The following is a 24,151-nucleotide window of genomic DNA, read 5'->3' as shown; positions in this document are numbered from 1 at the left end:
CGCACTCGTCGGCGCGCTGGACAGGGTCGGAGTGGACTGGTCCGCGCTGTCAGCCTGGCTACAGATGGTGCGCCCTCAATGATCGGGAAAAAAAGCAGGCGTTGTGACAAAGTTCAGAGAGAAAGTGCAATCTGCAAATGGAGGACGTGATTTTTTGACTTTTCACTGTATTTTGCACCAGGAGGCTTTGTGTTGCAAGTCATTAAAGATGGATAACGTCATGAAGGTGGTCATCCAAACTGTTAATTTCATCTGATCCAGAAGCCTAAATCACCGTCAGTTTGACAGCCTTCTCAGAGAGAAAGACCACATCTATGGCCTGCCATACCACACTGAGGTAAGATGGTTAAGCCGAGGTGCTGTGCTGAGGCATTTCTTTGATTTACGAGAAGAAATTGAACAGTTCATGGAAGAAAAGGGCAAACCAGTGTTAGAATTTCATTCCGCAGAATGGATGCAGGACCTTGCATTTATGGTGGATGTTACAGAGCACCTGAATAACTTGAACAAACAGCTGCAAGGGCGCAACAAAGTTGTCACGCAGTATTATGACAGCATACGTTCTTTCAAGTTGAAGCTGTCATTGTGGGAGACGCAACTTGCCGGTGGTGATGCAGCTCACTTCCCCTGTCTGAAAAATGTGTGCGCGACCCAACATGTGGCAGACATGAAGCGGTTCAAAGATAAAATAACGGGACTGTTACGGGAGTTTGAGCAACGCTTTCAGATTTATGTTTATATGTTTTTATGTTGATGTGCTATTGTTTTTAATTGATTTTATTTTATTTGTATATTTAACCTATTCTTGACTCTGGTTCTTGCACTTGTTTGGGGAACAGGATTTCATTATTTTTATCTACATTTCTGCCTGAGAAATGACACCCTGATATAGTTCTGTGATCTGTGAAACAGTTCTGTTAATCACTGAGGCATTGTGTGTTTGTGTGTTCTTTTTCTTTAGAATTTTCAAATAAACTTGACGTGTTTTATGATTAATAGTGATGTTGTGCTTGTACTATTTTGGACACACTGTCCTCAGGCTCCAGCTTTATGTTGTATGTTGATCGTATTAAAACAAAGAAAACAATCTGAAGTTGTTGTTTTTAAGTTATATATACCATGATTTTTCCGGTCCGGCCCACTTGGGAATAGATTTTCCTCCATGTGGCCCCTGAGCTAAAATGAGTTTGACACCCCTGCATTAAACTGACTTATTGTGGATAAAAGTCTGTTCATGATGACGTAGTGCACATAAAAATAACTTTTGAGGTAAAATGTCAACACTACTGTTGCGTTATATAGCAAACGTGCACTATCTGGCTTTGGCACGTGCGCTCTAGCCAACACTTCGCAGATACAGTACTGGTAGGCTACATACTTTGTGATTATGCATAAGAGCGATATTATTTTATTTGTCAAACGGCAGCCATAAGTCCCTCGATATTTGTATGTCGCTCTGGATAAGAGCGTCTGCTAAATTACTTAAATGTAAATATTTAAAGGAGCATCAAGCACATCAAATGCACTTTCACCACCCTGTGAAGTTCATAACGTAGTTAATCTGTAGCCTAGGTGTCCCGAGTCGTAGTGGGAGGACCACACAACATTGCGTGACTCCAAGTTTATTTCGAAATGGTTATTCTATACATATGAGCATAAAGGCGTTTCCACTGTCATTTTACCGACACAAAAAGATCCCACCATGTTGAACGAACAAATTGTCTGTCGGCATTTATAAAAAATTTACCAGCATATGATGTTTCCATCAGCCAGGTAGTGACTTTTCATGAGTCAGGGAATTCATCTGCATGAAATGGTTGGATGGAAACCTGGCTAGTGAGAGTGACTGCTCGAATTCAACATTGTCTAGTAATGTTTTATTTTTTATCCTCGGTAATGTAGCTATTGTGTGCAACATCTCAAAAAGCTAATATAATTGTATTTGTCACATGCACCGAATACAACTGGTGTAGAAAAGAAATTGTAACAAGAGGAATAAAATACAAGAATGGAGCTATATACAGGGAGTACCTGTACCATATCAATGTGCAGAGGTACGAGGTAGTTGAGGTAGATACGTACATGAAGGCAGGGTAAAGTGACTATACATCAGGATAGATAATAAGAGTACAATAAACAGAGTAGCAGCAGCAAATGAGTGTAAAAGTGCGTGTGTGATCTCCCTCTGCTGGCCAGGTCCTATCTGCATTTTCTGCACCCAACAACTTTAATGTGGTGGTGGAGGGTGCTCGCCTCCACCACCAGTACAATAAAATTACTGGACAGGAGTGCCAAATGAGCATCTTTATTTTACAAATAAAAACACATTTTCTATTAACATTTCTTTGCATCTTAAAAAAGCAATTTACAAGCTTAAAAACCAAAATAAAGCAGCACAGAAAGATGAGTAAAATTTAATTTGAATAAATATATCTTATATTTCTCATGCTATAAAATAAATTCAGAAATGGCAAGTTAACAGTTACAGCATCAGCTCTAGCTAGCTTTACTTCATCATTGTACAAAACAGTAGAGTTCTGAGGTTCACAGTTGGGTTGTATGTAGAATGGACTAGAGGCAGGTGGACGGACACCTGGCCAAACTAAAAGGTCTCCCCTGTTCCTCAGCATTGAAGCTCGTCACATGCATGCAGACAGGGAATGGAAAACATGGGTTCAGTGAGACCTTGAGGCAGAATGTTTGGGAACCACTGACTGAGGATGTTTCCCCACCTGAAGATAAGTGCACGTTGAATTCTACACACGAGCTGTATGCCCAGAGTGACCACTTTATAACACTAGTATAAACCCTGAGTTCTACTTAGTTTTAGTCATATGACTAAATACTTAACCAGAGACCACAGAATGTCAGAGACCAAGGAGTTTCACATCCAAGAGAATGAAACAGGTCAGTCTAAACATTTAGTTAAAGCAGCACTGACCACTTCCACACTGACCCGCTAAAACTAGTCTCAGTACTCGAGGGGAAAGGGAAGACCTTGAAATTTTAGCATGAAAACAGGTTACCACTCCCAATATTTGGCTGCGCAGCCCAAAATCCCTTTCAGTATTTGACACAGATGGAGGTGCAACTTTAAAACCAGTGCCATTGGGGTTTGACGTATTCACGTTCAGCTTTGCATTGCAGTTCACTGATAGTCATAGGCTTTGGACGCCTACTTTGAAGACCAGCAATACCAGTCTCACCTAATGAACATTTTCACTTAACCGGTCCGAAGATTCACAAAATATATAAAACTAAATCAATACCAAACTGTCCTCGTCGTACAACTCCCTGACATTCAGTTTTTATTTGAGAAATGAAAGGCCAAGAACTAGATTAGTCTCACTGATACCAATATATCCCCTTTAAAAAAGGTTATTGCTTTTGTATATTACACAGTGGAGAAAGGCTGAGAAGCTATGGAAGACTTTCAGATTTTGTTAAAGTCTATACCAGTGTTCATAAACTACCTGATGTTGATCAGTTTTAAAAAGTAATAGGACGAGCTGCAAATTCAAAAAGTAGTCCAACAGCCTTCCCTGTAAACAATTCCTTTTGATTACTTCTGGCCCACAAGTATCGCCCCCCCGCCTTTTCTATTAATCGTTTTCAACAAACAGAGTGAATGCAAACAAGTGTCAGGTTCAGTTGGTTGGTGAGTGTTGTGGCATTTAGTAACTTCAGTTTATAAAAGCATTTACACAAATTACCCCTCCATTCCCCTATATGTGTGTGTGTATATAATGCATGTATATAGTATTTTGTATATAAAAATCAATAAATAATCTGACCAGACTAGAAGCACCATTTAAGGGTAAAAAGGTCCCTAAAGAAAGTAATCCCTTAAAAAGGGGAGACTAGAATGATATATCCCTCTGGAATATGAATGTACCAAAGACAGGTTATGCTATGTCTAAGTGCATGCCAGATGAGACAAAAACAAGAACTAATGTTAAGTTCCAAAAACTGCCATCAGCATTTCTAAACAATTTTGTGGGTGAGCAACGTGCAGTACAGCTATAAACTGGGTACGTTTGCACCTTTTCGCGCTACCATTTAAAAAACAATTTAAACCTGCTCATTCTCAACAAGCTGTCCCCCTGGCCAGATGTTACAAAATGAATCTTGAGAGGGAAGAGTCTAGCTGTACTCTCTCCTCTCTGAGACTGAAGGAGATGTCTTAGATTGTCCTCAGTGCTAATAGAAAGGATACAGTATACATACAAAACAGCCTCTGGAGAGGAACAGAACAGCTCACGACTATGATTAGATGCCATGCAAGTAACGATATAAAACAAACACAATCCATCACATTATTAAATGGATACAATTATCAAAAAGGGGTCTGATGACAAGGAAATGGTATGGCTGACTAAAAATGAGGTGCCCATTACCCTGCTAACTTAAAAGAGAGCAACATGGGCATGTATCTCAGACATGATTCTCCGTGCCTATTCCCTTGTAGACATTTCATTTTGCATAAACTATCAAAGGAAATATTTCCAAATGAAAGTGAAGAAAATCAACAGTACTTTATAAATAGATATACCTTGTCCTCGATCCTTTTATTCTTTACATTGAAGGCCGGCACAAAACAAATGTCTACTGTAAGTGCCATAGAGTCAGGGATATAAAGCCAGTGATAGTTTGTGTGGCAAGGCACAGATCAAGATTCAAAAGCTTGTTTTTCTTTAAAATATTTCTAGGATGTGTATGGTTGGCATCTTAAAATGACAAATAAACAATCTCAATTTTAGTACTCATGGCTTCATACATTTCTTTCATGATATGACGTATGATATCTGGCAACATGCTTAAGACTATGTGGGATTCAACTGCATTGTAACAAGACCATCAGTTGGAAATAGCAAGGAACTGGAAAAAATTATCTTATGTAGAAAACTCATCATGCTTCTTGACGGCCAAATGTATAGACAGCCCTTTGGAGGATTATCTATTGGGAAATCTTTGATTTGACTCCTGGCACAATAACCTATAGTAGTCTGCCCCTGTTCTAATAACAAGACATCATGAGAAGGACCATATTATTACATGGTAAAGTATACTGAACAAAAATACTAAACGCAACATGTAAAGTGTTGGTCCCATGAGCTGAAATAAGAGAGCTGTTGCCAGGTAATTTAATGTTAATTTCTCTACCAAAAGCCGCCTCCGTCCTTTTAGAGAATTTGGCAGTACATCCAACCGGCCTCACAACCGCAGACCATGTGTAACCACCACAGCCCAGGACCTCCACATCCGGCTTCTTCACCTGTGGGATCGTCTGAGACCAGCCACCCGGACAGCTGATGAAACCGAAGGCTTACGCAACCGAAATATTTCTGCACAAACTGTAGTTCGGTGTCGTAACCGACTTCAGTGGGCAAACGCTCACCTTCGATGACCATTGGCACGCTGGAGAAGTGTGCTCTTCACAGATGAATCTCGGTTTCAACTGTACTGGGCAGATGGCAGACCGCGTGCATGGCGTCGTGTGGGCGAGCGGTTTACTGATGTCAACGTTGTGAAGGACAACGAACACAATTGCATTTTATCGATGGCAATATGAATGCACAGAGATACCGTGCTGAAATCCTGAGGACCATTGTCGTGCCACTCATGTTTCAGTATGATAATGCACGGCCTCATGTCGCAAGGATCTGTACACAATTCCTGGAAGCTGAAAATGGCCCAGTTATTCCATGAGCTACATACTCAGACATGTCACCCATTGAGCATGTTTGGGATGCTCAGGATCGACGTGTACGACAGCGTGTTCCAGTTCCTGGCAATATCCAGCAACTTCGCACAGCCATTGAAAAAGAGTGCGGCAAAATTCCACATGCCACAATCAACAGCCTGATCAACTCTATGTGAAGCAGATGTGTCACGCTACATAGTGGACACACCAGATATTGACTGGTTTTCTGATCCACGCCTCTACCCTTTTTTTTTTAAAGGTATCTGTGACCAACAGATGCATATCTGTATTACCAGTCGTGAAATCCATAGATTAAGGCCTAATGCATTTACTTCAATTGACTGATTTTCTTATATGAACTGTAACTCAGTCAAATCTTTAAAATTGTTTTATGTTGCGTTCATAATTTTGTTCAGTGTAGATTCCCTATTCTAAAATCAGTAGGGGGACAGAGGAACAGATTTAGTAAGAGCAGGGTTAAGACTTTACGGAGATGGTTCTGCAAACGTGCAGAGTGCATTACCACACAGAGCATAACATAAATATCCAAGACTTAGCCTAGTAGGCATTCAGATAGAGAAATAGATTGTGGCTGACTTTGGTCAACACTGTCGAGCATATGTTATGTTGATGGAGAAACATAAAAATAAAAAAAGGAAAAAAACAGAAAGGGAAAGGGCCTGTCACTGATCAGCAACAAGACATGGAGACAGTGAATCAGATAACTCACTGAATCTGAGAAGGGTCCTTTTGGTTGTAAACGGAACAGTTTCCATGGCATCTGGTGAAACAATGAGCTAACCACTTGTGTAGTGAGTATTCAGTGGAGAAAGACAGCATTGGTGACCTAACATTACACGATATGGAAATACATGCAATACCAATATGAAAACAAAATCACAGCAAAATAATGAAACCAAGTTCTGCCAAAGGCAAGGGGTTGGTAATGTGATAAAAAAATAAGCAACAAACAACCGAAAAAGAACAAAACAGGCATCATAAATGGTGGTGCAACATTAAATGAAGAGGAAATGCTCTTGCCCGCACCCTCCTGGACCTCTGGGCTTTTCGGGACACTTCTCTCTAAACAGTGAGCCTGCTAGCTCCTTGCAATACTGTAGTTATGGTCTTGTGTGTTCATGTGTAAAAACTAAAAGATAACAGGATACAAGGAAGGCATCACACTGCTGAAATAGCAAATCAGCAAGCAGAGGGGTAATGGGGCAAAATGACTGTCGCCAAAAAAGTGCTTTTTAAGGATCAGCTTTCCACCTGATCTTAACAGCATCTACCAAATAAAGAGCTTGCTCTGGGCTAGGACGTTAGGCCTAAATTCTGATAATTATTGCTCTATATGATTAAAAACTACAGCAATTAGAAGCATTTCCACACAATAAGAATATTTAAATCCTGTTCGCCACCTAAACTATGCCATGGCATTGTGCATTGCAATGCTTAGCCATGTAATGCAATATAAATCTGACAAACATAGCCTACCTCCCATCCCAACCATATTATGTGCGTTAGTGAGTTATGACGATATGAAAAATGGAATCTGTTTAAACGAAAGTTGTGAAATGTGGTCAAATGACATTCATCCAACAGCTGAGCCCTGAGAGCCCAGCTAATCTCTAAACAAGCAGAGCACCAACACCGATGCCAGCAGTGGCTTTGATTATTATTTACCAAATAACACTGAAAAAGCTAGCTACCAATCTGTTGTCAAATGGGCTTACACTGACTGATGCGGTACTAATTTGATCGTTGACTATTAAAAGCCTATTTTTTCACTGAATAAACTGATGGTCACCAGTCACCACTACTCTTAAAAACATCAAAAAATTAACATAGGCCTAACTGTCACCATTCTACTTACAAAAAGTACACCATTACTTTGGTTCACAACCTTCTCTCAAAATCCTCTACCCTCTGTCCATCAAACTCTTAATGTCTAATGAAGCGTCAATGAGACTACGTGCTTTCCGATTCCATCCCCACATCTCAACAGTCATATCTGATCAGGAAAGGGCAGAAACGAGAGAAGAAACGAGAGAAGAACAAGAGTTCTCATGAAATGAAGAGTGAATCGGAAATGCCATGACAAGATGGCGGATATTCCTTTCTTCTCCCTGTTTGCATATTGTGAGCATATTGATTCCATGCGCAGATCCAGGGCAACGCCTGCTGTGCCAAGCTAATGAGGGGAACCCTGCACTGAGCATCATCTCCACACGGATAAACAACAGTTTCACACAAACAGGTTGAGAATAATTAACTAAACGCCATCAGAATGGAAGACACTCCAATGACTTCACTGTGTGAGGATCAATCATTGATCCCATGTCGATTAATAGATAGAATCGCATCTGTAAAACACACCGTGGCCAACTGCATGTGACCTTCAGTGGGTAAAAGAGCCAGACAAAAGAGGAATCTGCTCCTGTGTGTTCTGAAAAGCAAACTAGATCTTGGCTATAGAGACAGTGGAAATAATATGCAATGTATTGTGTTCTTCTATTATTGTACTCTATCCACTGTCCTTGAGCTTGCTCAATGCAAACACACAACATACTTAAGATTTCTTATACACCATTATAAACTGGGTGGTTTGAGCCCTGAATGCTGATCGACTGAAAGCTGTGATGTATCAGACAGTATACCACGGGTATGACAAATATTTGTACTAATTACATTGGTAACCAGTTTATCATAGCAATAAGGCACCTCAGGGGTTTGTGGTATATGGCCAATAGACCACGGCTAATGGCTGTATGCAGGCACTCCACGTTGCATCGTGCATAAGAAGACCTCTTAGCCGTGGTATATTGACCACCACACCTCCTCGGGACTTATTGCTTAAATATAGCAAATCCTTTCTTCGCCCACATTACATCCTGGCTGACCATGAAACTATGGACGGTCCAGAGTTCATACAACCAACAAGGAACATTAGTCTACAGTATCAAGGCTTTGTGTTGAGACTGAGGATTGTTCTGCCTAGGGTTTGGCAAATATAACACAGACCCTAAAACAAAACCTTTTCTTTTTTTTTAACGGAGAACACTTCTGTTCCTGTTAGGTTCTTAGCTATGAGGTAGAACCCGGTGGAGTTTCATAAAAGCTAAAATACTGTCTGTTTTGAGTGTGTAGTTGTATCATGAGGTATTGAACGGATATGTCACATGAAGCTTTGCACTTGCAGAAAAATAATTCCTTGTGAGTAAAGTGACCACCTTTGGCCACGTGTGCAAAAACAGGTCAGGTAAAAACTTGTGACAAGCAGCAGAGCGTTCATATTATCAATTATTGCAACATGCCTATATTACTCTGTAAATATGTTTTTTTTTAAACATGGAAAGATTAAAGAGAAAACAAAAACAACATAGAGGCCTTGATTATTGAGGCAACCTTATCAATAGCAAGTTGATTCTCCTTTCTTTTGAAATAATCTACTTCTCTTCTTCTATGTTAAACATTCTACTTTCACAAAAATGGACAGGCAGAAAACCTGGACGCACAAGGTAGGTTCAACATTTGAAGGAGCCACTTCCAAAAGAAATCCTAAACGTAAAAAACAACAACATTATGTTAAAGCTTTTTCAACCCGAAGCAGGGCCTAATAATCACATCTGGACACCTGGGCTTCCTCGGGGCTGCACTTTGAGCTTTCTTCCATGTCGGTGGCCGGAGCCTCCTCAGCATACTGCGTCTCAAAGGCCATCCCCTCAGAGGCATCCTCTGGGTCTTTCTGACCAGAGCTCCCCTCCGTCCTCTCTGGAGAGTCCATGTGGTTGGTGCCCTCTGTGGCCCCCAAGTGCTTCTTCCTCAGGTGCTGGTTGAGGGTGCCCTGGAAAGGGAAGCACTTGCCACAGATCTGGCAGTTGAAGGGCTTGTTGTCCGTGTGGCCGCGGATGTGGTACTCCAGCTGGTCCTTGCGCGTGTACTTCTTGCCGCAAAACTTGCAGACGAAGGGTGTGATTCCCATGTGCAGGCGCATGTGGCGGTCCAGGCTGCCCTTCTGATTGAAGGACTTGCCGCAGTAGATGCAGAGGAGCCTCTCGTTGTAGGGGTACCACTGGCTGCGCAGGCTCAGTTCCTGGACGTCATTCTCAAAGCCTGCTTGGCCCAACACTGCTTCGCTGCGGTCCTCTGTGTTTCCTGGTTTGATCTGACACTGGACCTCTGCTGGGACGGCTACAGGGGGGCGCTTGGCTCTGGCCCGGCCGCCCCTGAAGCCACTGAGCATGGAGCGGGAGGAGCTGGAGCTACTGAGGCTGACGAAGCAGGGAGACGACAGGCCTGAGTAAGTGTAGCCGGTCGGCTGGATGACAGGACCATAGGAGCCCACACTGACAGCCAGCACCTGCTCTCCATCCACCAGCTCTGTGTAGTAGCCATCGTCGCCTGCCGAGGAGCTGTCGGAGTAGCTGGGTCGGTCCGTCTTTTCCAGCTTCACATGCACGTCTGTCACCAGGCCATCCTTCCCAATCAGCTCCACCTGTTCCGTCTCTCCCTCCATGGCTGCCTCCTGCTCGGACACACCGTCACTGCTGCCGCGGTCTGACTGGCCCTCCTCCTGGTGCCGCGCCCTGCCATGGCCTTTCCCTGCTGCCAGCTCAGAGCGGGCCTCTATGCTGTGTCTGGAGTAGTACGGGGGGGAGATCTGTGTGGGGTTGATGAAGAGGCTGCTGTCTTTGACACCGTTACGGCTGGCCTGGGAGCCCTCCTTGTCTGGGCTGGTGGCGCTGGAGGGGATGCTGATCTTGGAGTGGATTCCCTCCAGGATCTGGGTGCACTTGTCGATGACGGCCTGCATCTGCAGGAAGCTGGCTGCTGTGAGGAAGCTGATGACATCCTTGAGCTGCAGGGACATTCGGCCAGTGTAGCAGAAGGCCAGCAGCTGCTCAAACACCTCAGGGTTCTTGATGACGGAGATGGACAGGCCGCTCATGGTTCCCAGGGCCGAGTGGTCGCGGAAGTACGGCGAGCTGGCCGCCAGCACAGCCTTGTGGGCCCGGAACGGCTGGCCCTGGATGTGAACGATAATGTCACATAGCTTCCCTTGCAGTCGCAACTCGTTGAGCTGGTTGAGGACGGTGTTGCTGAATTCTGGCACGTCAAACTCTATGTAGGTGCTGCTGTCATCCATCTCTTGGATATGTCTTTCCAGTTTGTAGACAACCTGGCAGAAACAGAGAAAATAAAACAATTATTAGGAATAAGAATCAGGATATATCTGAGAACACCTGTCATGCAGTGACAGTTTAGTGACTAGTGTATTTCAAGTTTAATTTTCACATAAAAAATATATAAAAGAACATTGACAGTTAATGTTGGAGGTTTATTTGAGATATTTTACAAGTACAATCATGGTGTGCCACAACAGCCAAATAGAAACAAGCATGCTTTATGAGCAAACTTTGGCTGTCTGTGCCAAAAAATATGCCAACACTAAGAAACCTGGCTACAGCCAACAGAATGTCACATTCACACTGGCCTGAGAAAATACTGTATGCTTTCGAAATGGCTAATACAAGTTAGACTACCCTCTCATTCTTTGGCAGAAAAAGCACAATGGTACTTCATTAAAATAAAAAATAATAATAATCTTGAGTTTATTCAGATAAGAAACGCCTGGACAAAAATGTAGTGCATTTGGCATATTGTTGTAATAGGCATTGAGAGTCATAGCCTAGTTAAGCATTGACCCTACTGACTCTCATAAGAGAACAATTTGGCAATCTGGACTTGAAATAAGATCCATCCAGCAGCTGGGCAATTTCATAGTGATTTGCCAAAGGAATGACTGTAGGGATAACTGTAGCCTCATCCAAGTTTGGAGATGGCGTGCAAGAGCATACTCATTCCACCCATTTCAGGATTCAGGCTGTCTTTAGTGTTGGAGTGCACATGTTCAAAACACAAAAGCTCTCAGAAAACAAGTAATCTGCACCACAGCAAAACAATTTACGACAACAAAAAATACAAGCAGATGTTTAATCTGGAGTGAAAATCCTCACAGCACGAACATAGCTGGCCCTTAAACCTTGAGGAGAGGTCAGAACAGATAGAGCTGTAGCATGGTAGTCTGATCATTTGAAATTAATTATCAGATGGAATATGACAAGAACCGTAGTCCTCCATGTGGAATAGAATGTATTCTAAAAGCATTTCTGCATTTTAATTAGACTAGCACATTGTTTTATCTGTTTTGGCAAATAAAATAGGAAAATCTGGTTAATGTCAGAAAGTCACTTCGTCACACCCAGAGTAGGACTAAACACTGCTTTGTTAAAGAGATCAAAATAAAAATGCTGTAGGCTACACCAACACAGATGGAACTAGCTTAACCACCCCCTGAGGGAAATTATTATAAGGGTTGAACATGCAGGCCAGGGCACCTTGATTACCAATGCCATGATAATATGAGGCAATTCCAGTTTTATGGATGTGACATTTGCACACAAAATGAGAAACCGAATGTCTCACAGAATTGACTTATCAAGCATAAATGAAAATGTTAATGTATGTATTTGTAGAACCCTATCGGGGAAGTGCAGACACAAAATTACAATTCTAAGTAATACCACTTTGAAGTAACGGAACAACAGAACTTGTGTTATGGATGTGATGGAAATGGACAGGCATTTTTGGAGAATAAACATACAAAAACTAAATTCAAAGTTTTTTTATAAACTCATGCTTTGTGTTAATCTCACACCATTTAATCTGCCAGCACAGGCTCTATTAAATGGTACCTCCTCCTCCTGTTGTCCACAAAAGGACACAGAGACTGGACAACTTGACCTGCAGCCACCCAAGCCTTGTCGTCCTTGGCTGGCAAGATGTACACAAATCCTGTGTGGTCGTTTCTCCTCAAGAACTGCATTTCAACAGCATCAGTCAGTCTTTATCGGTTATCAGTCCCACAAACTGCCTGTATATACACTGAGTATACCAAACTTTAGGAACACCTTCCTAAATAAATTACACCCCCCCCCCCGTCCCCCCTTTGCCCTCAGAACAGCCTCAATTCGTCAGGGCATGGACTACAAGGTGTCGAAAGCGTTCCACAGGGATGTTAGCCCATGTTGACTCCAATGCTTCCCACAGTTGTGTCAAGTATGAAAAATGTATGCACTCACTAACTGTAAGTTGCTCTGGATAAGAGCATCTGCTAAATGACTAAAATGTAAAGTTGGCTGGATGTCATTCGGGTGGTGGATCATTCTTGATACACAGGGGAAACTGTTGAGCGTGAAACCCAGCAGCGTTGCAGTTCTTGACACAAACCGGTGTGCCTGGCACTACTACTACTACCACCATACCCCGTTCAAAGGCACTTATATTTTTTGTCTTGCCCATTCACCCTCTGAATGGCACACATTCAATCCATGTCTCAATTGTCTTAAGGCTTACAAATACTTATTTAATCTGTCTCCTCCCCTTTCTCTACATTGATTTGAAGTGGATTTAACAAGTGACATCAATAAGGGATCATAACTTACACCTGTCATGGAAAGTGCAGGTGTTCATAATGTTTTGTAGACTCAGTGTATACCTCTGACCCTAGACTCAGGGATTGATACACCCATTTCATTCCCTTGTTTTTTTGAGACAGCTGGACTCATTACTCACTCATCCCTTATCTCTACTATATCTTGACGTATGTCATTAAGTTGATATCTTTCCTATGAAGGTTTAACTATTTAATTTTCGTTACTGAAATACAATTTTTTTTTTTTACTACCAGTGGCACAGGTTTTGCACTTTCGTAGACATTCTGAGGCTTGACAGCTGCAGTTCACAAGCATGCGCATGGCAGACTATACATATACAGACCAATAGTCACTGGGGGTACCCGTAGTTACTCAAGGAAGTAAACAAACTCAGCATGACCGGTGAAAGTTTGTTATGGATTTTTAAGACCTTAATTATGTTTATGAATTTAAGACCTTTATTATGCCATGTGATCACATGCAATGCTCCAGTTAGCAGAAGAACGCATGATTGCAGTTCATATGAGAACGTGAGTACACCCGAAATAGATCACACACACCGATAAAGATTGCCCGCTAGCTTGTTTGCTAACATAAACACACTTCGGAAGCAGTAGGAAGGGCATGAACATTCGATCATGATCGTGTTATGCTGACTAGTGAGTCAATTATCAAGTTATGAAGTGTCCGGAACAGTCACATCCGTTACGCTTAGAACGAGTACTGACAAAGAGAGAAAGGAAACATTTTTACATTTTAGTCATTTAGCAGACGCTCTTATCCAGAGCGACTTACCAAATATACACTACCGTTCAAAAGTTTGGGTTCACTTAGAAATGTCCTTATTTTTGAAAGAAAAGCAATTTTTTTGTCCATTAAAATAACATCAACTTGATCAGAAATACAGTGTAGACATTGTAAATGGCTATTGTAGCTGGAAACGGCAGATTTTTTATGGAATATCTACATACGCGTACAGAGGCCCATTATCAGCAACCATCAGTCCTGTGTTCCAATGGCACATTGTGTTTGCTAATCCAAGTTTATCATTTTAAAAGGCTAATTGATCATTAGAAAACCTTTTTGCAATTATGTTAGCACAGCTGTAAATTGTTGTGCTGATTAAAGAAGCAATAAAACTGGCCTTCTTGAGACTAGTTGAGTATCTGGAGCATCAGCAATTGTGGGTTCGATTACAGGCTCAAAATGGCCAGAAACAAATAACTTTCTTCTGAAACTTGTCAGTCTATTCTTGTTCTGAGAAATGAAGGCTATTCCATGTGAGAAATTGCCAAGAAACTGAAGATCTCGTACAACGCTGTGTACTACTCCCTTCACAGAACAGCGCAAACTGGCTCTAGCCAGAATAGAAAGAGGAGTGGGAGGCCCCGGTGCACAACTGAGCAAAAGGACAAATACATTAGTGTCTAGTTTGAGAAACAGACGCCTCTCAGGTCCTCAACTGCAGCTTCATTAAATAGTACCCACAAAACACCAGTCTCAACGTCAACAGTGAAGAGGCGATTCCGGGATGTTGACCTTCTAGGAAGAGTTGCAAAGAAAAAGGCGTATCTCAGACTGGCAAATAAAAAGAAAATATTAAGATGGGCAAAAGAACACAGACACTGGACAGAGGAAGATTGGAAAAAAGTGTTATGGACAGAAATCGAAGTTTGAGGTGTTCGGATCACAAAGAAGAACATTTGTGAGACGCAGACCAAATGAAAATATGTTGGATGAGTGCTTGATGCCATCTCTCAAGCATGGTGGAGGCAATGTGATGGTCTGGGGGTGCTTAGGTGGTGGTAAAGTGGGAGATTTGTACAGGGTAAAGGGGATCTTGAAGAAGGAAGGCTATCACTCCATTTTGCAACGCCATGCCATACCCTGTGGATGGCGCTTGATTGGAGCCAATTTCCTCCTACAAAAGGACAATGACCCAAAGCACAGCTCCAAACTATGCAATAACTATTTAGGGAAGAAGCAGTCAGCTGGTATTCTGTCTATAATGGAGTGGACAGCACAGTCACCGGATCTCAACCCTATTGAGCTGTTGTGGGAGCAGCTTGACCGTATGAAGTGCCCATCAAGCCAATCCAACTTGTGGGAGGTGCTTCAGGAAGCATGGGGTGAAATCTCTTCAGATTACCTCAACAAATTGACAACTAGAATGCCAAAGGTCTGCAAGGCTGTAACTGCTGCAAATGGAGGATTCTTTGACGAAAGCAAAGTTTGAAGGACACAATTATTATTTCAATTAAAAATCATTATTTCTAACCTTGTCAATGACTACATTTCCTATTCATTTTGCTATATTTCCTAGTCAAACTAATTTCATGTATGTTTTCATGTAAAACAAGGACATTTCTAAGTGACCCCAAGCCCTTGATGAAAGTTAGCTTTGCATACAATCATACTCAAAACGCGTCCACAATAACAACATTTCCTCAAAAACATTACGGATGTGACACCGCCTGTCCAAATCAGTGTTCCATCTTCACTAGATTGTAGTATTCTATACTAGCACTCAATGGACAAACATTTGTTTGATATTGTTTCATTAACCTTCTGACTTGGTCAGAAACACAGGGGGACAGATGTGAGTACCAAAACAAGTTATGTGAGCCATTGCCAAAAGCTATGAAATCTGGTTGACTGGATCCTTATTTTGATACTTTTTATCCTACTTTGTAGTAACAATAACATTCAATTTGGCAAATATAAAGGCCAAATTGAGTCTACTTCCAAATACACATATTCAAGGTAAATATGAAAGCAGTTTAATTAGGAAATAAGCCATTTCGTTAGCCACTAGGCCTGAGCAATTTGACAAAAACTGGTTTGTCTCAGTCCGTTCTCCAGCTCTGCCCTCTTCTGCACATCGACTCGGTACTAGTACCGCATGTATATAGCCAAGTTAGTCATTGTGTATTTATTATTACGTGTTATTACTTTTCTATTTTATTTCTCTCTGCATTGTTGGGAAGGGCCCGTAAGTAAGCATTTCACTGTTAGTCTACACAGGTCATTTACAAAGCATGTGACAAATAAAATTGTATTTCTCCCCACAATCTATCGGCCCCTCTCCCATCTCTCCCCCTCTCTCTGGCAATTCAGCATGATCTTCTGTCAGCAGTTTGAGAAAGAAAACACTTTCTCCGATTGCCAAGGCTTGCCAAGACACCCGTCACACTAACCATATGTTCTCATCCTGGCACAGGAGACTGAGGAGGGAAGAAGCAAGATGGAGAGAAAGGGGAAATGGAGGTGCAGTCTAACAATATTTTTTACTGTGCCATCATGAGGCTTGCAAATATAGCGTGCATATTAAACGTATCAGTGGCCTCAGCCAACACCATGCATTGCAAACTGAACTGAGAACCAAGTTGAAGGGCAGCCAAAGAATGTATGCTCTGTGGCTGAGCTGAACGCAAAGGAGTGCAGGTCACATAAGCAATGCTAAAATGGACTGGATGGGAAACACAAACACTCACTTTAGTTTAGCAGGTCTGACTAAGCCCAAATTGTAAACATCCAATCTCTTGTGGGCCTTTTTTTGTAGAAAAAAAAAACAGAATGAAATATCAGCACTGGCAAACATGCAAAGCCAAAACAAACAAGACATGGCAGAGCAATATGAGATAGGCAACAAACAGTCTGCAGATTGAGACTTCTGAGAAAAATGTATCTTGTGAAATTGGAGGGGGATAATATCTTATCTGCCCTGGTGTGAGCAGCATAATATGCAAGCACATTGATGTATTTTGAATTTGAGCGCTGGAAATAACAAGGAAGGAATTCATAAATGTAGCACTGACCCACATGAAATTGGGTTTCTGGGTTGATTAAGACATGAGAAAGAGTTCCATTATCCATTAGCCTATAATCTGACTCCTATCATATGTGTAGCAGGCCTATTAGAATTCCCCATGCATTGAAGAAAAAGCACAACGCAATCCTTTAGCTACTAGCCTAATCAAAATGTGACCAACACCATGAAAATACCACATTTGGGATGTCACTACCTGCCTCATTCTATTGGCAGGTCATCACTCTAACCTCTGTTAACTTTCAATTACTGACATGGACTGCTATTCTCGCCATTCAGTCATTACATTCAAATTTTTTCACATTTACGTCATTTAGCAGACGCTCTTATCCAGAGTAGTGAGTGCATACATTTTCATACTGGTCCCCCTTGGGAATCGAATCTACAACCCTGCCGTTGCAAGCGCCATGCTCTACCAACTGAGCTACACGGGACTACCATCTCAGTTCAGTCATCTCCGTTCAGGCCAGTCCCATTGGGTAAAGAACATTTCAACGACCAGAAAATGATAACCAAGCTGCCCTGGACTAACTGCAGTACAATTACAAGTAGTACAGGCCTAATTAAAACATGGCTATTACAAAATTAGCAAGGGAAATCAGTCTTCGCATAGGCCTATTTGCTGGGCATAGCCTAATCAGTACATATAAAACTACTTCCCTGTAAGTCATTGGGCAGAGAAGACAAATCCTTCTCTTTTATACTCAGCCAAACAGAGCGCTGAGCTGAGTTAATCCAACACTATGCTAACTAGCCTACTGGTAATAACTATAACTTCCTTAACCTGTTCTCAAAGACAGTGCCCTAATACAATTTCAAGCATATATTTAGCATAAGTAGCTACTCACCATTGAGATGTCAAAACAGACAATGTTAATAAATCTGAAAATGAGAACCACACATCAAGGCTATTACTGCTTTATTCAGAGCCAGACCTTCATCTGGCTATTCCTATCAGCTTGCCCTTGTATTGCTCAATCAACACTGATGGCAGAGGCAGGCTAAAACCAATACAATTTTAAAGCTTATCCTGAAGAGAACCATGACTATAAATGCAGCGTTTAATGCAGGGGTGTCAAACTCATTTTTAGCTCAGGGGCCACATGGAGGAAAATCTATTCCCAAGTGGGCCGGACCGGAAAAATCATGGTATATATACAACTTAAAAACAACAACTTCTGATTGTTTTCTTTGTTTTAATACGATCAACATAAAACATAAAGCTGGAGCCTGAGGACAGTGTGTCCAAAATAGTACAAGCACAACATCACTATTAATCATAAAACACGTCAAGTTTATTTGAAAATTCTAAAGAAAAAGAACAAACACACAATGCCTCAGTGATTAACAGAACTGTTTCACAGATCACAGAACTATATCAGGGTGTCATATCTCAGGCAGAAATGTAGATACAAATAATGAAATCCTGTTCCCCAAACAAGTGCAAGAACCACAGAGTCAAGAATAGGTTAAATATACAAATAAAATAAAATCAATTAAAAACAATAGCACATCAACATAAAAACATATAAACATAAATCTGAAAGCGTTGCTCAAACTCCCGTAACAGTCCCGTTATTTTATCTTTGAACCGCTTCATGTCTGCCACATGTTGGGTCGCGCACACATTTTTCAGACAGGGGAAGTGAGCTGCATCACCACCGGCAAGTTGCGTCTCCCACAATGACAGCTTCAACTTGAAAGAACGTATGCTCTCATAATACTGCGTGACAACTTTGTTGCGCCCTTGCAGCTGTTTGTTCAAGTTATTCAGGTGCTCTGTAACATCCACCATAAATGCAAGGTCCTGCATCCATTCTGCGGAATGAAATTCTAACACTGGTTTGCCCTTTTCTTCCATGAACTGTTCAATTTCTTCTCGTAAATCAAAGAAACGCCTCAGCACAGCACCTCGGCTTAACCATCTTACCTCAGTGTGGTATGGCAGGCCATAGATGTGGTCTTTCACTCTGAGAAGGCTGTCAAACTGACGGTGATTCAGGCTTCTGGATCAGATGAAATTAACAGTTTGGATGACCACCTTCATGACGTTATCCATCTTTAATGACTTGCAACACAAAGCCTCCTGGTGCAAAATACAGTGAAAAGTCAAAAAATCACGTCCTCCATTTGCAGATTGCACTTTCTCTCTGAACTTTGTCACAACGCCTGCTTTTTTCCCGATCATTGAGGGCGCACCATCTGTAGCCAGGCTGACAGCGCGGGACCAGTCCACTCCGACCCTGTCCAGCGCGCCGACGAGTGCGGTAAAAATATCAGCTGCTGTCGTTGTATCTGTCATCGGCACCAACTCCACAAACTCCTCGGTGACGGTCAATGTGTCATCAACTCCGCGGATGAAAATGGCCAGTTGTGCAACATCTGTAATGTCCGTGCTTTCATCAATTGCAACCGAAAAACGCAATAAATGACTTTACTTTTTGCTTCAACTGGCTGTCCAAATCCACTGAAAGATCGGAAATCCTGTCTGCAACTGTGTTTCTTGTCAGGCTGATATTTGCAAAAAGCCTGCCGCTTTTCAGGGCACACAATCTCCGCTGCCTTCATCATGCATGTTTTTACAAATTCACCCTCACTAAATGGTTTTGAAGCCATGACCATTTTTCTTGGAACACTCTGCACTCTGCGTCCACTTTTCTCTTTTTTGACAGAGACATATTGGGGCAATGAGGGTGCCAAAGCACATAATGTTAAAAGTAGAAGCCGTAATAAATATCGCGGGCAAAACAAAGTAGCTCATTGGCTGCACGTGCTTGACCTACTTGCTCTGCCCCGGTATAAACAGTTTGCTTGCTTAACACAATTGCTATTGCGCCATCCAGTGGACGCAATTGGAACAGCAGTTTATTTTATTGAAAAATTGCAGCGCATTTTTATACTTTACAAAATTATTATTACCATTTTTTTTTTTTTTTATCATCTCGCGGGCCGGATTAAACTCGTTTGCGGGCCTGATCCGGCCCGTGGGCCGGACGTTTGACACCCCTGGTTTAATGGGTGCAAAGTCATAATGCCTTCTCATGCACAAGGCTTAATTGGTACTGTCTGTTCTGACAAGCCATGTAGTGAAATATTCAGTGGTTGAGTAACTCCTATAATACTGCACCACAATAGAAAACCCCAGAAGGTTGTATTGGCTTCTAGGGTGTTGTTTTCCTGTCTTCCCTTTCATAAAAAAAAAATGAACTGTTACAATGTACTGCCCTTTGTGTTTGTGGTATGGCTCGACCAAGTCAAAGTTATTGACAAAGTAGTTGGTGCATTAGCTAGTGAAAGGGACACCAACAGAATTGTACTGTCTAACAAGTTAATATAGCAGAGCTTTGGAATACCCTTGAATTTAAGGAGAACTCATGAGAACAGGATGATCCCAGATGGCAATGCACTTTGTACTGCTGTGTCCTTACATCATGTCTATAACTAGTGTTCACAACATACAACCAGACTACCAGTGGTTTTATCTGGCCTTTTATCAAGGTCAGATGCTCCACGTAAAGTTGACTACCAAAAACAGACCCATCATGTGTTTGTAAGCCAATAGCCTACATCTTATATTTCTGTATTACATTACTGTTAACTTACAAGGTTAGACCCCTCTGTAGCTCAGTTTGTAGAGCATGGTTGTGGGTTCGATCCCCACGGGGTATGAAAATGTATGCACTCACTGTAAGTCGCTCTGGATAAGAGCGTCTGCTAAATGACTAAAATGTAGTTTTCAATCAGTGAAGCTAATTTGCATGCTATTAAGCTAAATGCCTAGCTAGCTATCAATTGACTGAATACAGGAGACTAGGCTACTTTACTTGCAACACAGTAACTTAGCTAGCTACTAGCTAGTTTATTAGTTACTTGTTCTACAGTATGTCCCCACAAATGTCACCTACCTAAAGGCAAGCGACCTTTCCAGTTCCACAAAAAAGCGAACGTTAATAATGCAATGGCGCCATTGCTTTGGTTCCCTGCAAATGAAATGGAATGAACACCGTAACGTCATCTACTAGCTACATGAACTGGGCGTTATCTTGATACACTGACAAGATAATCCTCTTGAGAAAAAGTTTGATTTTAGCTAATGTTAGCTACTTTTCTAGTGGGAACTAACGAGACAGACATTACCTTCGAAAAGTTGCAACGGCATTACTCCCCGTGTCTGTCTCTACTAGAGCCAAGTTTGCTACCTCCCGAACTGACGTTAACGTCAGCCTGCAACAAATTCTGACAGGCTAGATAGCTACTAGGTGGCTACATCCAACGGCATAAAAACACAAGACTTACACACTTGGGGCTAGCCAAAATAAGCTAATGTTGTTGGTTAGCGAGCTAACTAGTTAGTTAGGAAGCTAATTGACGTTATTTGGCTAACGTTAACAAGCTACGTGATGCAGAACAAACCTGTGCGCGCTGCGCGGAGATCATGGTTGTTATCAGATATCGAAGATGACTCGCTAACTAGCTAGTTAGTTTAGCTAACTTGGAAACCTTGTTTAAGAGGCAAATTCAGAAAAAAATTACTAGGCGTGTGCGCTAGCTAATGTTACCCACGTTGAACAGCGAGCGAGCGCGCGCCGCCAGTTGAACCCTTTTCACCAAATGACACAAGCAGCAATAACGTTTTGGCGATGATGTTATATTCGATTAGTGTCCAAATCAATGTTTTCAGTCTGTCGAACTCACCTTTTCCCGATCAAACGTCGCCCATTCCCCCCAGTAGCTCGCTTTCACTAGAGCAAGGCCTCCCCCACTCCAGCTTTGTCAGTAGCTGTAAAGTTTTTTTTTTCTTATGCAACCGGAAGTGTATTATGTTTCTTGCCCGACCTGCCAGTGGTTTTGTCTGAACAGAGATTTTGATATAATGACGAGATACCAAATATTTTGGCTATAATGGCAAGATGCATGTCTCTCCTCACTAGCAATGGGAGTCGTTGTCCACAAAGCAGCACGGCGGGCTGTCAAGCACCCGCCTATCCTTTCTTTGCATTATTGTAATTATATTCGAATGTTCGATAAGGGTTGTTGAGCCTGTATTCAATGGCGAGAGATGCTATGCAAGCCTCATATCATGAATATGCATATCCATCGCGAGACAACTCCGGTATAAAGTGTTTTTTTCTCTAAATTGCCGGGATGTCACGTGTCCTACTTTATTCAGTACACTCGTAACAACTTAAGCATTACGAAACTTCTATTCGATCAAATAAACCTCACGTACAAATAAGCCATTTATTTTTGGGGGGACCAAATTCATCACTCTCATTGACCTCCATACAAGAACTCCTTGATTCGTGGGCGAAACAACGAAAAAACGCCACCTGCTGGAGAGAGACAGATTTTCCACCGAGTTGGGCCTCTCTCTTCCTCTCTGGAGATACAGTTGAAGTCGGAAGTTTACATACACCTTAGCCAAATACATTTAAACTCAGTTTTTCACAATTCCTGACATTTAATCCTAGTAAAAATTCCCTGTCGTAGGTCAGTTAGGATCACCACTTTATTTTAATAATGTGAAATGTCAGAATAATAGTAGAGCGAATTATTTATTTCAGCTTTTATTTCTTTCATCACATTCCCAGTGGGTCAGAAGTTTACATACACTCAATTAGTATCTGGTAGCATTGCCATTAAATTGTTTAACTTGGGTCAAACATTTCGGGTAGCCTTCCACAAGCTTCCCACAATAAGTTGGGTGAATTTTGGCCCATTCCTCCTGACAGAGCTGGTGTAATTGAGTCAGGTTTGTAGGCCTACTTGCTCGCACACGCTTTTTCAGTTCTGGCCACACATTTTCTATAGGACTGAGGTCAGGGCTTTGTGATGGCCACTCCAATACCTTGACTTTGTTGTCCTTAAGCCATTTTGGCACAACTTTGGAAGTATGCTTGGGGTCATTGTCCATTTGGAAGACCATTTGCGACTAAGCTTTAACTTCCTGACTGATGTCTTGAGATGTTGCTTCAATATATCCACATCATTTTCCTTCCTCATGATGCCATCTATTTTGTGAAGTGCACCAGTCCCTCCTGCAGCAAAGCACCCCCACAGCATGATGCTGCCACCCCGTGCTTCACGGTTGGGATGGTGTTCTTCGGCTTGCAAGCAACCCCCTTTTTCCTCCAAACATAACGATGGTCATTATGGCCAAACAGTTCTATTTTTGTTTAATCAGACCACAGGACATTTCTCCAAAAAGTACAATCTTTGTCCCCATGTGCAGTTGCAAACCGTAGTCTGGCTTTTTTATGGTGGTTTTGGAACAGTGGCTTATTCCTTGCTAAGCGACCTTTCAGGTTATGTCGATATAGGAATCGTTTTACTGTGGATATAGATACTTTTGTACCTGTTTCCTCCAGCATCTTCACAAGGTCCTTTGCTGTTGTTCTGGGATTGATTTGCACTATTCGCACCAAAGTACATTCATCTCTAGGAGACAGAACGCGTCTCCTTCTTGAGCGGTATGACGGCTGCGTGCTCCCATGGTGTATATACTTGCGTACTATTGTTTGTACAGATGAACGTGGTACCTTCAGGCATTTGGAAATTGCTAAAAATAAAAAAATCTGAGGTTTGAAGGTAGGCCTTGAAATACATCCACAGGTACACCTCCAATTGACTCAAATGATCTCAATTAGCCAATCAGAAACTTCTGACCCAATGGAATTGCGATACAGTGAATTATAAGTGAAATAATCTGTCTGTAAACAATTGTTGGAAAAATTACTTGTGTCATGCACAAAGTAGATGTCCTAACCGATTTGCCAAAACTATAGTTTGTTAACAAGAAATTTGTGGAGACGTTGAAAAACAAGTTTTAATGACTCCAACCTAAGTGTATGTAAACTTCCAACTTCAACTGTACCTATGTCTCCACCCTGACAATGAGGGGGTTCGATTAATCTCGACCGGTCGCCCGTGTATTTGTTTTGTATCGGCTGAAGTTTGATTGCATTCGATTTGGAACCGGACTGCCTCCCGGAACTGAGCCAGGTGCTCGTTCAAAGCCCATGCCGAAATTGGCTCAAAACAAAAGTGACGTCTGTGTTTTCCCATGCAAAGTGATTGCTTTTGATAAAACGCCTTCCCAATTAAAAATTGTTAGAAAAC

The 24,151-nt window shown here is 41.9% G+C and overlaps 1 protein-coding gene across 1 annotated transcript; it reads right to left on the bottom strand.

The window, feature by feature from the left end:
* Positions 1-8,501: 8,501 nt before the first annotated feature.
* LOC121584789 (zinc finger and BTB domain-containing protein 34) lies at positions 8,502-21,820 on the bottom strand. The gene is made up of 2 exons (XM_041900899.2): positions 21,728-21,820; positions 8,502-10,886 (listed from the first exon to the last, which is right to left on the bottom strand). Exon 2 carries the CDS (start codon positions 10,851-10,853, stop codon positions 9,321-9,323), a length of 1,533 nt encoding a protein of 510 aa, XP_041756833.2. The 5' UTR covers positions 10,854-10,886; positions 21,728-21,820; the 3' UTR covers positions 8,502-9,320.
* Positions 21,821-24,151: the final 2,331 nt, after the last annotated feature.

This window comes from Coregonus clupeaformis, chromosome 16 (genome assembly GCF_020615455.1).
Source record: "Coregonus clupeaformis isolate EN_2021a chromosome 16, ASM2061545v1, whole genome shotgun sequence".
NCBI lineage: Eukaryota > Metazoa > Chordata > Actinopteri > Salmoniformes > Salmonidae > Coregonus > Coregonus clupeaformis.
This window is presented reverse-complemented; position numbering and strand designations above follow the sequence as displayed.

Coding starts and splice junctions, on each gene's coding strand:
- LOC121584789 (XM_041900899.2), bottom strand. CDS start 10,853: ATGGATGACAGCAGCACCTACATAGAGTTTGACGTGCCAGAATTCAGC.